Source organism: Stigmatopora argus, chromosome 2, assembly GCF_051989625.1.
Source record: "Stigmatopora argus isolate UIUO_Sarg chromosome 2, RoL_Sarg_1.0, whole genome shotgun sequence".
Lineage (NCBI taxonomy): Eukaryota > Metazoa > Chordata > Actinopteri > Syngnathiformes > Syngnathidae > Stigmatopora > Stigmatopora argus.
In genome coordinates this window covers 17,640,038-17,657,915 of record NC_135388.1, presented here as the reverse complement: position 1 = coordinate 17,657,915, position 17,878 = coordinate 17,640,038, and the positions used below count along the sequence as shown (strand labels likewise).

The following is a 17,878-nucleotide window of genomic DNA, read 5'->3' as shown; positions in this document are numbered from 1 at the left end:
TTAATTTTCCCTTTAGGACTCTTGAGAGACATACTAAGTATGTCAATTTATCTGATTGCAGGTTTTGTGAATCCCCTACAAGTGACCTAGAAATGAGGAATGGCCGTGGACGAGGTAAACGAATGCGACCAAACAGCAACACTCCTATCAACGAGAACAGCAATTCATCAGACAATAAAGGCGCCACCAACAACAAGACTCGCGCTGCCTCTAACAGTAAGGGTCGAAGGGGCAGCCAGACACCATCGGAGCGCCGCACTCCTCCCAACAGCAACACAGAGGATATTAAGGCCAGTCCCTCCTCAACCGGGAAACGCAAGGCTAAACCTGTATCAGACATGGAGCCCAATTCTAGCTCAGAGGACACTAAAGGCAACAAACGCATGCGGACAAACTCCAACAGTGGAGGGGTTGGCCTAACAGGTCTTCTCATACCTTCTATTAAGACTGAGCCACTTCCACCCCCCCTTGATAGGAGTTGCCCCTCACCGGTTCTCATTGAATGCCCTCATCCTAACTGCAACAAGAGGTATAAGCACATTAATGGGCTCAAGTACCACCAAGCTCGTGCCCACATGGATGATGATGTGAAGCTTGAACTAGATGTAGACAGTGAATATGGAGAAGACTCGACACTCCACCCTGAACCAGAGAATTGTAATGGTGCGTCGATCTCACATAAAGGATCCTTTTCTCCAGCACGGTCGGTCACACCAAAAGGAAGGAACTTTGATGTTCAAAGCACTTCCCCGTCACCCGGCAAGTTTTGCACAAAGCAAAGCAAAAAGAAAATGGCTGAAACAGAACCAGAAATAAGAACGCCAATGGAAGGCTGTGAGGATGGGACGTGTCTTTCTGATGAAGCCAGTAATGATGGCATCGATGAAAAAAGAAATTCTGATAAGTCCAAAAAAGCCAACTCAAAGGCCGATAAAATGGCTCAAAAAAATATAAAATCTCCACGAACAGTTGCTACCGGCACTTCAGCATCACAACAGATGTACTCTTTTCCATCAAACCCAAATTCCTCACCAGGGCTTACCCCAATTTTGCAAGGTATCCCCAAAAGCCCCCAAATGAAAGGCACGCAGCCAAAAAACACTGCGGCAGGAGATCCTCCCACAAGTAGTTCCAAAGACAAGAAGAAGAAAGAGAAGAAGAAAAAGGACAGTGGTAAGGAAGCTGAGAGTCCAAAGTCTGTGGGAAAGGGAGGAAAATTAGAGGAAAAAGCTCCATACGCTGATGTAGCTGAACAAGGAAATAAGGCTGAAGCGCTCCTCAATGGATCCTCAGACCCTCATCAGAGTCGGCTGGCAAGCATCAAGGCAGAGGCTGACAAGATATACAGTTTTACAGATAATGCTCCCAGCCCATCAATTGGTGTGGCCAGTCGCTTAGATGGCAGTGGAATGCCGCAACCTCTTACGCCTCTTCACATGAACCAGAACGGTGCTGACAACTCTTCTGTGAAAACTCACAGCCCAGCATACTCGGACATTTCTGACGCTGGTGAGGATGGTGAAGGAAAAGTAGAGAGTGTCAAAAACAGGACAGAAGACCAAGCGCTCAGAGAAAGTGTCAAGAAGGCTCTATTCCCAAATCCGGCACCCAACAAAGAATCCCCGTACTATGCTGGCTATGAGACATATTACTCGCCCAATTATGTCAACCCGAGTCCCGGCGGACCAAATCCAGTCACACCGGTGACGGAGGGTCAGGTGAAGATCAAAAGGGAGGAGGACCAGGACCCGGGGGAGGAAAAAGTCAAGGTTGAGGTTCATGAGGATCGCAAGCCTGACATCGTTCCTGGCCAGCAGCAACAGCAGCCACCGCCGCCGCAACAACAGCAGCAACAACAACAACAACAACAACAGCAGCAACAACAACCCTCTGTCATTCAGCAACGATCCAACATGTATATGCAACCACTTTATTACAATCAGTATGCCTATGTACCCCCGTATGCATATCATTCAGATCAGGCATACCACAACCATTTAATGAATACCAACCCAGCTTATCGACAGCAGTTTGAGGAGCGTCAGCGCCAAATGGCCGAACAGCACCGTGCCGCTGAGAAAAAGTCTGACATAGCCATGAAAGAAAGAGAAGCCTCCATTAAAGAGGACTGGAAACAAAAGAACCCAATGCAGCCAAACCTCTCCAAAACCCTGAGTCAACCTGAGCTGGGAAAGACGCCACAGCCTACCAGTAAATCCAGGGACTCCCCGTCAGAAATTTCATCCAAATCTTTGGCAAGCATTAAGGTGGAGGACATCAAGTCTCAGCAAGCTGAAGGTTTAAAGATGAAGCTGACAGAAGGAGGTCACCATGGGAAGGAGGACTCCAAGCAAGTGCTTGATTTAAGAGGTCAGGCTGGTACAGAGCAGGCTGTGTGGTACAGACAGGTAAATGCAATTTAATAATGTCACCAATAGCTCATGAACCCTTGGAACAGATTAGAATAAGAATTGTTTAAGCAATAAAAACATGGGGCTTAAAGTGGCTTTGGCCTTTCTCCAAATGTCTGTTACAATAGTTTCTATTCTGATCACTGTGTGTTTGATTAGTTATCCTGTAATTGAGTGGGTTTCTTTAGATACTCTGGTTTCTTCCCACATTCCAAAAGCACACATGGCAGTTGGATTGAACACTCGAAATAGTCCTGAGGTGTGAATGTTCGTGCAGATGTTTGCTTATTTGTACTCTGTGATTCACTGGCAACCATTTCAGATTGTATGGAATATGGAACTTTCATGAGCATTACCTGAATAGATAATGGATGGATGGATGATAGTGTTTTTTTTTCTGTTCACATTATTCCAGTTGTCTCAGCTTGTTTCCGCTCCTTTTAAACATGTTAAATAGGATCTAGATCATAGCTGATAAAAGTACATCTTGCTCTTGAGGAATGAGGCCAGATAAATGTTTGATTTTTTTTACTGGATAATTCCCTTCTTTGTGACCATTACGGGATTATATTTTACCACTAAGGAAGTTGCAACAACTTTTGTCAGTGTATGTAGATTTCTGCAATGTTCTCAATTTGTTACATTTTTTATCTGACTACCAGCAGTACCCGGAAAGCCAAAAGGCAGACGGCGAACACCAGCAACAACAACCACGATGGAAAGAAGAACGAGACCGAGAACGGGAGCGTGATAGGAAATCGAAAGATGAAAGGTGCAGGCCTAAGGACTGTCAAAGCGGGCCAAAGGAGGACGGCAAAGAAATGAGTGACCCTCGAACAATTTCTGAGGAGCATCGGACCATGAGCAAAGACTCTCGCACGAACGCCCACTTGCAGTTCTCGTCACCACTAGCACAGCACCAAGGATACATGCCATACATGCATGGTTACCCGTATGGACAAGGTTTTGACCCGAACCACCCAGGTTACAGGGGCATGCCTTCGGTCATGATGCAGAACTACCCAGGTGTGACAATACGTTCTATTTTTGAGAAAATATAAAACATTATCTGACAGACTTTAAGCTGGAAAACATTTCATCATAGCAAATAGGTCATAGTCAAATAGGTCAAGCAATCTATTCAACCAAGTAGTTGAATAGATTTTTTTAAAATACTGCAATTTTGTGGGAATTTGTAATTTTCCTGAATGTATATTTCTCAGCTGGGTGCTGGGTTCAGCAGTTTCCATGCTGTTTTACTCGGAATTCCAATGTTTTTTGCAAATTGTAAAGCTCCTGGTGCCCGCTTTAATCGCAATCAACGCATGCAGTTCTTTATCTAGGTCAAGTGAAATTGAACATGCAGGTTTCCCAGTGGAAAAAAAAAGTAGAATTTGAACACTCGGTATTAACGGTGATCCAATAAATGAGATACATAAACAACTTCAATCCTCTTTAAAACAGTCATTTGATGGCACAATCATTCTGTAAACTCTACGTTGTTTTTTATAATTACACCGGTGACAATAAAATAATTAATTATATAACTTCATACCTAACCTTGCTTCAAAGTGATATAGATACTTGGTCCCTTGTGTGTGTTGCTCTGTATTATATATCCTAAAAGTTGTCAATATGCCTTTTCATCTAGGTTCTTACCTTCCCGGAGGTTATCCCTTTTCTCCATACGGCAGTAAAATAGCTGGAGCCGAAGAGGCCAACGACAAATCTCGCACTAGTCCTACTGTCAACAAAATGGCAACAGACTCCAAAGCTCTAGATATCCTACATCAACACGCCAGCCAATACAAAAGCAAATCTCCGACAGTAGGGGACAAGCCGCCCCTGGACAGAGAGCGGGAGCAGGACAGGGGAGCTGGCGGCGAAAGGGATCGGGAAAGAGACGTAGATCGGCCGCGCTCCTCGCCTTCTCAGCGGATCATGCCCTCTCACCACCACCTGGGGTACCCCCTGCTCTCAGGGCAGTATGACCTGTCCTACACCACAGGTCAGTCCTCACGTGCACCTGCTTTGTAGCTTTATTTACATGCCAGTCGTGTATCTCATTTTTACTATGCACACAACACACGGAGTCCTTTTTAATCATTTGGATGAATTATACTAATTTTGCCACCAAGCTGTGTGGAAATCTTCTTAATAATTGCTAAACTATGTGAATTATTTTATGCATTAGTCTGCATTTGCAGATGGAACTATGGAAAACATTTAATTAAATACAGTCTGAACTCAACACACTTTTAAGAACGATAAAGGAAATGTCGTTTGAAAATTCGCCAAGTATGCCATATTGGTAAACAAAACTATATTGTTTACCAACAAAACAATATTGTTAATCTATAATCCTTATAAAGTTATGGATGTGTATGTGTGTATGTTAAGATTCTCTCGCTACGTTTGTCCAAATCATGCAACGTAGAGAGTTGAATTTTTTTTATGGTGGCCAAAAACGGCTGTCCGATCCTAATAGACGAGTGATTGAATTTCTTCACCTTCTCTAAGTCTGTAAACTCCATCTTTTATTTGTTAAAGCTGAAACCAGAGTTGATTTATGAATCGTTGTTTTTACATGATGTGCCCTAAATGCACCGCGTGGCTGATTGGTCGTAAGCTAGGACGCCGTTCCACGTCAATTACAAACGTCATTTTCGGAAGAACATTTTTTTCCTGTCGTGACGGGAGTTATAAAATATCCGCCCATCCATAAATCACGCTTTATCTATTCTATAATCCTTATAAAGCGCGATTTGTGGATGGATGTGTGTGTGCACCTGGAAACTCGCTGGCGGAACTTCTTCCAAAAATGACGTTTGTAATTGACGTGGAAAGGCGTCCTACCTTACAACTACATTGGGTCAGCGCGTCTTTCCGCCACGACAGGAAAAAAGTGTTTCAGGCAGCATAGAATATATAAAACGTGACGTGTATGGATGGGTGGATGTTTTATGTTAACATTCTCACGCTACGTCCAAAGCGTGCATCGTAGAGTTGACATTCTGGTGGCCAGAAACGGCTGTCGGATCCTAATGGACGAGTGATTGAATTTCTTTACCACCTCTAAGCGTGTAGACTCAAGCTTTGAGCATTTGCAAGGATTATCGGTGAGTATGCCTGACCAAAAATATGTTAACTTGCTGCTCTATTGTGGTAGTTTTAAGCATTACAGATTTGCGGATTCCAAAAATCAATACCTTCTTCAGTGCACACTGCAGAGCTTCCGTTTAGTCATTTCCGATTGAAGTAGTTGCATGACATACGCAACAGCACCGCTATTGTGAGTTTTTATTTTTGTTGGAATAATGATTCAAACCTTTTAAATCATTATTAGTAGTCGTCAACCGATTAGAAAACAGGCGCTGCTGAGAAATAGTCCGGCCTGGAAAAGGGATTCTCGCCGTGCACGGTCACTCCAGATATTAAACTGCAGCGTCTGGATTCCTTATCGATGTGTTGACCCCGGCTACTCGAAGGACCAAATGTTGGAATAATGATTCAAACCTTTTAAATCATTATTAGTAATATTTAATTAAAAAAGGAAAAACATCTTTCAACAAACTCTGCGGCGAACTTGCAAGGAAAATGCGCTGTGACGTCGTCTTAGCCCCCAGTGCATTCTGACGAGCGGCATACTCTTCGGTACATTTAGCGGCACATAACCAAAACATTCAAAGGTAATCTGATTTAAACAATTGCCATTGAAAGAAAAACACCTGCGTAAGAATTTGCAGTATAAGCATAATAATTTCTTTATAAGGTAAACTGCCGGTGTCCCAGACAAAACAATTTATGAGTCCTTCGTAGATCTCCCAGTAAACAGTCCTTGGAGGGTGAGGTGTTATGTCAACAAGCTGGAGCCAGCAGGGTGACCTCGAGTTTGTCCCAGTCTTATACAAAAGTAATTAAAATGCCTTATTACTTATTAAAAATGCTTACAACACATATAGAATATTCCATAATAATTCTAACATTCCCTCCTTTTACTATATGTTTGTTATTCATTTTATGACAAAATCAAAAAAGACAGGGATATCTCCGTTGGCTGTTTTAATTTTACCCGCTTAGGCTCTACTCGTTCGGCAGGTCTGAAAATCAGAAAATAAGATCATTTTCGTCCAATCCATCCTCGTAATTACCATGCTCCTGGAATTCACTGTTAGTGTCAGCACGTTTCATCAGTAGGAGATATAATTCATGCAATCTGGAATTTGTAGGGGCAATCGCAGTGGTTATAAGTCGGCTCATCAAAGATCTTAAGCAGGGAATAATACAACACCCACATAATGTCAAAATCGTAGCAAAAAGGGCTACCACAAATTAGGCCAAATCATTATTAGTGAGGCCACAAATCTGTCAGCGGACATTATTCTACTCCAGGATGCTTTTTCATCTTGCGGTTTAGGGTCTGCAGGCCATCGTTGGCCCTGGTGTGGGACCCAGTGGGGGGCGTGTTGTTGAGTGCAACATTTTCAAACGTTGCATACGCCCCCTGCTCCTTCAAGAAGCATTTCAACCGCTGCACGATCCTGGAACGCCGTCAGACTAGTGGCTGCCAGTTGTTCCTTTATCGCCACAAATCCCTGTTCAGTATAATTTCCAAGTTTTTTGGACATTGTAATGCAGGTAATTTATCCAATCAACATTTTTGTTTGGAGTAATTAAAAGAAAAATATACTCCCAACCTGCTGCGATCTGATTAGCCAACTTATACTCATCATCAATGTATGTCGGATCACCCTCTCTCCATGCGACGCCGTCGCGAGGGGCCCGCCATCATACCGGATTTCTGTGCAGCCAATTGTATCTCCTCTACTGTAGATGGAAAAACAGACACTGGTAACAGCAGTGAGACCAAGGCACAAAGTCCTGCTGTCATTTTGGCAGGAGTCGTATAATTTGTTTTGACCCCACCACCACCATAGGTCAGAACGTGGTACCAGGGTGTAGTCGGTTTAGGACGTGGGCACACCACGTCTCATTTATCGCCTCCAGCTTCAGACCATGCCCTGTAAGGTTTTAAGCAGGTAAAATGATTTAAAAGCGACATGTGTTGAAAAGTTCTTGTAACTGGGTAGACATTATTCCATTTCTCACAATTGGGGCTTACATTTTCATTTGTCATTATCTCCATTACACAATCAGGAGTAATTTGCGCGGGTACTACTCGTAAGAGAGGGCGGGGCCCCATACATGTTATGCAGGTTTGATTTATAGTAATAGCTGCATTTTCCATCAACAATAACCAATTTTTCTTACCGCCTCCCGTTTTGGGAACTCCCCGTTGCAGAAATGAATTCTCTGGTCATTTCAGATTTTAATTTTACTAGGGCGAATCCGGGTGTTTCCATCTCTGACGATTTTCTCCACCTGCCCATGGACTTAGGAAAAACGTCAGACAAGGATCCACAAGTTAATTTGTCCCCCACCGTATGGTTTAATTTTATCCAAGCTTGCCAATCTAGACCAGTTTCTGCAACAAGGTTTCCCCAATCTGTTTTAGGACTGTTATGTACCACACATATTCTATAAAATCCATGTGTATCCTTTGAAATGGATATGTAGCTTTTGTAGCTTGACATAAGGGGGAATCGCCCGTGTTTTGGCCATATATCTGCATATAGATTGAATATATATAACCTCCCCCTTTTTTGAGGCATGAAATTTACCATGACTAAAAATGGCAGCCCTCCCAGATAAGTCTTTTGTTTTTGTTTAGTCCCCCAGGTTCCCAAAATTTCCCATTGCAGAAATCAAAAAATTTCATTTGGCGAAATTCTTTTCTTTTTGTTTCTGTCCTACTCTGCCACCGCCGTCCTCGAAAGGCTTATCAGCGATTTCAGAAATATTCCACCTTGATATTAGAATATTGATATATCTTGGTGGCCAGCCAATTAAAACACAAAAGACAGACACTCATCCACGCTCGCACTCATAATCAAGGAATTTGCTTTGAGTGCTCCCCCAATCATCCATAATTTTGGTTTGTTGGAGTAGAACTGGAGTACCCAGAGAAAACCTACGAATTCTTGAGGACACCAGGAATACTCCACACTCCGGAAGGTCTGGATCCACTCCGCATTAGTAGATCCTCGAACCGCAAAATTGATGCCTGAAGAAACTAGATAATTAATGTATTAGATCCACATGCCACATATCTATTCGCCAATAATGCAATAACGGAAAAGTTGTGACACATTGAAACACACACACACCCCCTTTTAGTATTTTAAACCGTTTGTAAAAAAACTTTATCTCATTGTTCTGCATTAAGTTACCCCCCTTTCACATTTAATCGAATTTTGCCCATTCTAGTCAACCCATCTACTTAAAGCATTTCTCCAAGGTTGATATTTTATAATTTGGAGATGTTATTTTTAAAACATAGACATTATTTCATCACTTGTTTCACACCATGAAAGGCCCCACCTGAATTTAGATTTTATTTTATTTTTTTTTGTAGATATTCCCCTTTATCTAAGCTTGTTATTGCCAATCGTTATCACCGTAACATTCAGGTGTATTAACCCCATAATTGCAATGCAGTAAGTTTTGGCTAAATTCTTAATTTGTATGCCCCTAAAGCAATAGGCAGTAAAGTCCCAATAGTCATCAATATGACCTATATCACAGCATTTTCCCCTTCAGGTCAAACAAGGAACGCGTTTTGTGCACCTAAAGGCGCTCCATGTTTCTTCTAGGGAAACTATGCCTATCCTTAACCAATTATCTTATCTACCCCAGCCAGGTTCAATTTACCTAACAATTTGGACGAATGCCATGAAATTTCTCATTTCCGCATTGTTAATTTCATGTCTGATTTCTTTAACAACCAAATAACTCTTAATACCTAAGACATAAATTGCAAATCACCCCATACTATGTTTACTTAAGATAAGAGCTATTTTTTATAGCTCTCCGTTACCACAAGGAAAATCTACAATAATTAAATTAGAGAAATCAACCTTTTACTAGGCATTTCCTAATTACAATTTTTTTTTTTTTTTTTTTTTTTTGCTTAATAAAGGACCCACAAATTGTAACCAATATGCCATAATATTGTAAAAAAACAAAAACAAAATTCCATTCATTTTTCTTTAAACCAGCCAATTACCTATATTGAAGTATTTTGAACAAACCAACCATTCAAAAACTGTAATAATATCGTTTTATCACAAAACAAAAAAATAAAATAATAATAATAGTATTTATTCCCAATTCCAAAGCTTTTACCAAATCAATCTTTGCCAAACAGATTTTCTATCACCTCGAAAACTATTTCTTATTAAATCCCAAAAATAAATGCGGAGATAATTGCGGAACCATGCATCCCTTGCAGACCATGATTGTTCTTATTCTGAAATGTTTAAACGGAAGCGCGCCCTTAGCCGCTGACTGTGACCTTCACGCTCGCTGCAGAAGCAGCTTATCAATGTTGACATTCCTAAGCGACCTCTTTTTCTTTCACAATGTTTCACCTCCTGTGTACAATTACAACGCACAATATGCTGCAAGCACAACTATATCATAGCAAAACCCATTTCTGCCCTCAAGTTTGCTTCAGCGCCCTCAAGGCCAATAATTGTAATATTCTCCACGGAAGGGGTCCCCCAAAATTTTTAGTCGCTTGTGCGGTCCGCGCGCATACTGTATTATAATGTCCAACACCATCAAATCAGTCGCACCAAAACAGAGCGCTTCCCCCCAATCAACACATTATTTGGCAAGTTTAGAGTATGACAAAAAAAAACGCAGTTTTGGCAACCCCGCTAAACATTTAATTTGCTGTTTTGTATTTCTGTTAACCAAAATATTCCCGTTGACAGGATAAAACCAAGATAATCCGCAATAAGCCATTTCATTCCATTAAATTGACAGTACATTTAGGTACTATTAACAAAGTATGCCTAGGACTTGGAAATAACCATTTTAATTGCCGTTTTACAACTTTCAGCATCACACAAAAAATTCCAATTGAATTCAATCCCAAAGAATGTGATATCTGGTTTAAAATTTGCTCAACATCCTCATGTTCAAAATCCTCATTCAAATCATTTTGAGCAGGCCTGCCTTGTTTTTAGAGACCTTTTTGTCCAGGCAATCAAGCGATATATGTAATATATATAAGTCTAATTTGAATGAGCATGCAACACATTTGAATGAGCATGCAACACATTTTTTAGCTGCTCCTGATAAATGCTGCCCACCGCGTGGTCTTCAGCGAGGCCGCTGTTGGCCTTAAAACAAGCCGCCACATCCGGCTCGAAGGACCAAATGTTGGAATAATGATTCAAACCTTTTAAATCATTATTAGTAGTCGTCAACCGATTAGAAAACAGGCGCTGCTGAGAAATAGTCCGGCCTGGAAAAGGGATTCTCGCCGTGCACGGTCACTCCAGATATTAAACTGCAGCGTCTGGATTCCTTATCGATGTGTTGACCCCGGCTACTCGAAGGACCAAATGTTGGAATAATGATTCAAACCTTTTAAATCATTATTAGTAATATTTAATTAAAAAAGGAAAAACATCTTTCAACAAACTCTGCGGCGAACTTGCAAGGAAAATGCGCTGTGACGTCGTCTTAGCCCCCAGTGCATTCTGACGAGCGGCATACTCTTCGGTACATTTAGCGGCACATAACCAAAACATTCAAAGGTAATCTGATTTAAACAATTGCCATTGAAAGAAAAACACCTGCGTAAGAATTTGCAGTATAAGCATAATAATTTCTTTATAAGGTAAACTGCCGGTGTCCCAGACAAAACAATTTATGAGTCCTTCGTAGATCTCCCAGTAAACAGTCCTTGGAGGGTGAGGTGTTATGTCAACAAGCTGGAGCCAGCAGGGTGACCTCGAGTTTGTCCCAGTCTTATACAAAAGTAATTAAAATGCCTTATTACTTATTAAAAATGCTTACAACACATATAGAATATTCCATAATAATTCTAACAATTTTCGTCATATTTTCACTTTGGTTTACAATGTTTTACCAAAAATAACACCCAAACATTGCTTAAATAGGTAAATTTCGTCATCCTTTCTTTCGAAATTGACCGTCAGTTTTCCTAACTTTTTCCTAAAAGGCACCCTACTCCTGCTACTGTATACCTATACATGATTGTATACATGTTTGCTGTGCTATGCGTGTAATTGAAATTTTCCTTTAGCATTTAACCCATTTTTCAAAAGAGATTTTTTTTATAGCGCCACAGCTGTCTTTTGGTTCTAAACAAGCCTCGCCGGGCCCCCCTGCTTGTATATACTAAACTATATTGTTTTTGTGCATTTTTCTAGAGCCATTAATTAATTTCAAGGGAAATTCAGGTGCTCAAATTCCCATTTGCAGTTTTTTTTGCACAAGACTAGTTTTCTTTTGGCCTACACCAATATTCATGAAAAATGTGTTTCACATCCTCTCTAAATTATATTGCTAGCCAGAGACTGAGCAACACTGTTTTTGTTTACAGTGTAGTCAAGGACTTCTTGTTGCTTACTTTATTACAGTATGTTCAACATGGTAGGTTTACAGCCCCGGTAATGAAGTTTCTGACCCAATCCTGTCACAATGTGTCTTCTAGACAAGTCCGCGCCAGAATGCATGTTATTAATTTTTAGTATACAGTCTTACCTCCTTTTGCAGTGGAGATGGCCTCGAATGGTATAAATTCTAACCTTAATTTGCACATAAATGGGGATATGCCAACCTGCTTTAACGTAGTAGTGCCTTCGTGATTACAGAAATTCTGATATGATCAAGGGAGTCTTATCATTGTTGTTGTTATTTTCTGATTATTATAGTGTCTACTTTTGTGAGGTTGAAATCTACTGTATGCTAAGTGTTTGTTGTCTTGCTGTTTAGACTGTCAAAATCTAACAAACAAGCAACTTTACATCTGATGGCAAAACCTAAGTAGGCAATAAACTGCTGCCAGTACCCAGTACACAATCACTAGAATTCTGCCCTCAGCCACTATTGTTGCCAGTCAACAAGCAGCAGCCCCCTCACCCACTTGGAAGTGGCAACAGTAAAACATACTCCGGCTAGAGAAAAATAATAAAAAGCTGTTGCCTATTGGGACTAAAATGCAAACCTGCACTTTTAGATCCAACATATGCAGGGAGCAGATTCAGATCATAATATATTTATGGCAGTCCCACTAGCCAAGAGTATCAAGCTGCTGCTATCATAGCCATATAGTGTTCTGTGAGATTTGTCTGTCTTGACGAGTCTTTTTCTTCTTTATCTTGGATTTTAACTGAAGGAAAATTGACTCGGTGCAGATTTTTCTTTGCTCTATTGCTGTCTAGCATACAATATTCAACACAGCCCCTCAGCTCATCCATTTTAAGTAGGTCTTCTATCACAGAGCCGATAATAAAGACATAGGAGGGGTATGAAAATGGAATAATGGAAGCAGGCTGCCCTGACATCTAGTGGAAAGCCTTTTGAATTGCCGCTGCACAAATGTGGAGAAGCGCAAATTGTGATCCTTGGCATGAATGCAAACTTTGAAGTAGGAAAGAAGTGATCATTAATAGGTCTCTTCTTGTGTTTCTTTAACAGGGAAACCTGACCGCCACACCTCAACTCTGCAAAGATTCATGTGACTGGCTCACATGTGAAAGGATTTTCCCAAGCGTTCCCTTTTAGACATCAGTTCAATGGTGTTTCTGTGTGTTTAGTTGATCTGCCCGAGTGTTGGCAGCTTGTTCACGTCTTTCTTCCCCATAGAAAGAATCTCAAAGCTTGGACTGATCTAATCCAGGTTCAAAGCCATCACTCTAACCCTCCATGCAGAGGAAACACCTCCCCGTCGATTATCTAGTCTTTGCACTGTCAACAAATACAATGCAAAAATAGACTATTGGACTTTCGAAGATTTTCTTTTGAGTACATTTTTTTTTTCGTATACAGAAGAATCTAGCCGAGGATTCGGGGGGAGTCGGGTGAATGACGGCAAAGGAGAGTCAAACTAAATGAGAGACTTTCAGAGAAAATCGTATTGAGATGAGTTCAACTTTATGTCACTGGGGTTTTGTATGCCATGATGACGCAACAATATATCCTTGACAACTTGACAAATGTTTGGTTTCTATTTCATTGGGGACAGGGCAACTGCTGCTTTCTTCAGAGACTTAAGAGCCTGAGGCTGAAGATTTCATTCTCACTGTCACAATCTTCCCCACATTTTAAAATCCTCAGTTCTTGTTTCAGGGATGACGTCACCGTGGTTTTGCGGAGGGACCTCATACACCTCAAAACCGAATAATAAACGTGATCAGTGTTCGCGTTTGTCAAACAAATCAATTTCAATAGTGATCGTTATCTTTGAATGTCTGTCTGAATGCTGGTGTCGATGCTGCTTTGCCTCACAATGACACTTGTTTCCGCTCACTCCAAGAGTGAAGCCACATTAGGTATGGTGACACTTGTAACGGTACGGTGAGCTTACATGACTTTGTTACGTTTATGTTCTGCTGTAATATCGACTCTATATTGATATATGTTGAGACGTGTCCTGGTACGTGTGTGCAAATCACTCGTGCATGTGCGCAATTCAGCCCCCTGCACCCGAGACTACTAACGTCTTCAGCGTTGTCCCAAACCCGCAGACCTGCAGCTCATTGTGTCCAAATGTGATGATGTGGCTTCACTCTTACACACACTCACCCCACCCCCCATTGTTTTCTTCAAGTGGCTGGCTTTAGATCAGTCCAAACTTGACACCACTAACCCTTTATAGTGCAAGTCACTGGTTTTGGTCATTAAAAATAAACAAATAAACCTGGCGTGCACATTTTCAGTCATGTACGCCACAATATTGACATCTAGTATACAAGCATTGACTACATGAGCCAATCTGTGATCCCCAAAGATTTTTGATTTTTTTTTAATAACGCAAAAATAGGTCTCAATTGTATTCATTATTATCATAAATATAATCATAAATTAATAAAAAGTTGACTAAAATCTAAATTTTAAAAATTGATTTACAGTTAATGGCACCAATAACATCTTTTTTGGAATTGCATAGTATTTAACACATTGCCTGCCATTGACAAGGGCCAGTGGGAGTTTAATGACTTTCCAATAACGGGTTAAAATATGAACTTCTGGCATATACATGTAGTTGCTCAAAAGTGGAAGAAAATTCTAACAAAAGACATCAAGCAAAGCAAGTTTTTGGTGGATTAAATATGTCCTCAGTGTCCTCATATTCATGTATTTGAATGAAGTTCACATATGTGGTGCTGCAGTATAGATTTAATGTTTACCTTGAAGTCATGCGCAAAAGTCAAAACTAGATACCACACTCAGCTCTCAAAAGCATATTTATTTGAGTTGTTGTCTGTGAGCGTATGGTAAGAGGATGAGAAAAACATCTGGGACAGCGTTGTCACTACATCCCGTTCAGATTTTTTTTTCATTCGTGGATGTTACCACAATTTGCCCCTGTCAGATTTTTCAGGAATCCTCCAAGTTTTTGGTTCTCCCAAGTATGTCCCAGCCATTCCAAAATGGCATCCCTTGACTTTTGTGCATTTTAAAGATAATGAATGGCTGAATCAGATGAATGTGGTGGTGTTTGATTCGTATTTAATCTGTAAGGGTAATCTAGGCAGCTGTGATGTTGTCATTCAAGTCAGTGAGGTTTTAGTACCAGCAGACTGCATACATACAGTACATATAGTTTTATCAAACAATGGTTGTGACAAGTGCATTTGTTCGCTCAGATAGGAGTACTATTATCTCAGTAGTCAGCAAAGCCCAGTGGAAAATCAAAACTATATTCTAAAAGTGTATGAAAAGACAGACAAGTTCATGTTTGCTTTCAACATAATGGAAAGTGCTTGGCTCTCGTGTTTTGTTTCAATGGTGCAGAGTATATTTATTGGCCAGCAGTCGGTGCCTAGTTGAACATTCTTGTATGAATACACAGAGACACTCGCCCGTTTGTCCTTTCCTGACCCACCTCGTGTCATACAAAGAACCTCCGCCCCCGCCCCAAAGTACCATCCGTGGTGCTTGCAAGAATGTTTACAGCGTCTACTTTCTGTGTAAGACATTCAGAGCTGCCCCGCCCCTCCTCTCCTCTTCCTCCCTTCAGGAGTTTGTGAAAAATGTACATTGCCATGGTTCTTTTTTTTTATATATACAATACTCTGTAACTTGCCTTTGTAAATTTGGGCTGGAATAAAAAAAATAAATCTTTTTATGAGACAATCTGTCCTGGTAACTTCTCCTTGGCTTCACCTCTCTGGACTTACTGAGAGTTAGTCGTAGCATTAATCTTTCGTACCGCACGTCCTCGTAGGGCACTGGTGTCAAAGTGGCGGCCCGGGGTCCAGAGCTGGCCCGACGCATCATTTTGTGTGGCCCGAGAAAGTAAATCATGAATGCCGATGTTCTGGTTTATGATCAAATTCAAATATATGTGTGTGTGTATATATATACAGGGTGTCCCAAAAAATGTATGCACACTAAAAATAATTGAAAACGTGGTGTTTAATTAGAATTTTATTATTTCAAGAGTGAGAATATTTAGAAGTATAATTTTTCTGTTTTTTCACTGCTTGTTCTCAAACTGGCGCCCACTTTGATCCAGGCACTACTGCTCACAACGCCAAACAATAGAATCACACATTATGAAACAATTCTCTTGGTATTTGGGTGCATTCGTGCTCAATGGCATCTCTTAATTCAGCAATTGTTGCAGGTTTCGTAGCGTAAACTTTGTCTTTTAGGTATCCCCATAGGAAAAAATTGAGTGGTGTGAGGTCAGGTGAACGGGGAGGATATTCAACAAAACCTCTTCGTCCAATCCACCTGTTTGGCAAAACCTCATCAAGAAAGGACCTAACATTGTGATGGTAATGTGGGGGTGCACCATCTTGCTGAAAATAAACCTCTTCATCAAAATCGTCTCTAATGCATGACATAACAGATTGTTGCAGCAAGTTCAAGTAAAGGGGCCGCTTACAGTTGCGTCAAAAAATAATGGTCCAATTAATCCTCTTGATGATAAACCACACCATACAGTAATTCCCGGTAAATTGACATGACGGTCGACAGTAACATGTGGATTCTCAGGTGCCCAATAGGTACAATTATGGTGGTTAATATGTAAATATTCTCACACTTTTGAAATAATAAAATTCTAATGAAACACCACGTTTACAATTATTTTTAATGTGCATTTTTTTTTGGGGACACCCTCTGTATATGTATATGTATATGTATATGTATATGTATATGTATATGTATATATGTATATATATATATATATATATATATATATATATATATGGGTCATTTTCACATAATTCAGCAAATAACGGTAAAGACACTTTCAGAAAATGAATAATTTACAAAATGCAATTCAAGCATTCTGATTATCTCTAATTAGCAACACTAGCACTGCCTGGAAATATCTTAGCTGGAACTTTAATGAAAACATAATTAATTAAAATTTAACCTGGATTTTACTAGTCTGAGCTCCTTGTACTGGTGAATGATACGATATTGGTGCCCCATAAGAGCCACAAGGTCTTTCTCAAGGTCATCACAGAGTTTCGCAATGGTGACAGATTTTTCTTTCTTCTGGATGACAACAACATCAATTGGCCCATTATTTGTCATTCTGGTCTCTACTCCCTTCTCCCATTCGTGGTATAACACTTGCTCCTTTGATTGCCTTATGTCATCAGTTCCATCCCTGTAGATCTTTTTGATGTATTTCTTGCAGACAGCACAGTTTCTAAACATACAACGGTAAAGACAAAATTTATTAACGGTAAAGACACAACATTCCACCTCAGCCTTTGACATTGGTAGATGGTATTTCTTGGCACTCAGTAAATGATAGTGTTCTGCATGCATACACCATGCCCAGTTCATTAAAAAGCAAAGTAATTATGTTCACCAAGTTTTTAGGACATCGGTAAAGACATGGAATTGTTACGACATTTCACAGGTATGGTCCTTACCTTGGTTTTAGTTTCATTCTCATGGCTTCTGCTTAGCTGGCGTTGACAATATGGCTGACAACATCCTGGTACTTCTCCCACACCAGCCACCTGGTGTATTTACTGTGAATTTTTTGGTGTATTTCTCATGTGATAACGGTAAAGACACACTAACTGATATGAAAGGTACATCAGTAAAACTGTTTGCAGTTGCAATTCTTTTGCATTTTTCTCAAAGACAACTTGAGTGAAAATACTATTGAAACAAATCTAAACAACACATTCTAAATAGAGACAAACAAATAAATCATAACCCGACTTTTCATTCCTATAAACTGTGACACTAGATTCTGGACATCTAACGGAGTGGACAAATTCAACATAAACTGGCTCTCAATGTATTTGTGTCTCAAATAGATTTCTCTTAAAATTGGTGCCAAATGTAGTATAATATGTGGCAAACAAAGCAGTAGTAATTAATTTTTA

The 17,878-nt window shown here is 40.3% G+C and overlaps 1 protein-coding gene across 5 annotated transcripts in view; it reads left to right on the top strand.

The window, feature by feature from the left end:
- znf609b (zinc finger protein 609b) overlaps window positions 1-15,652 on the top strand; it is an 86,460-nt gene extending 70,808 nt beyond the window's left edge. For 4 of the 5 annotated variants that reach the window (XM_077624128.1, XM_077624156.1, XM_077624120.1 and 1 more), the window contains 4 exons: window positions 62-2,408; window positions 3,074-3,437; window positions 4,063-4,419; window positions 12,990-15,652. In XM_077624128.1, coding sequence (XP_077480254.1) covers window positions 62-2,408; window positions 3,074-3,437; window positions 4,063-4,419; window positions 12,990-13,033 — 3,112 coding nt within the window. In that variant the 3' untranslated portion in view covers window positions 13,034-15,652. The remainder of the gene's footprint in view (window positions 1-61; window positions 2,409-3,073; window positions 3,438-4,062; window positions 4,420-12,989) is intronic. The other variant, XM_077624149.1, reaches the window with a different exon arrangement.
- The last annotated feature ends 2,226 nt before the right edge of the window (window positions 15,653-17,878 follow it).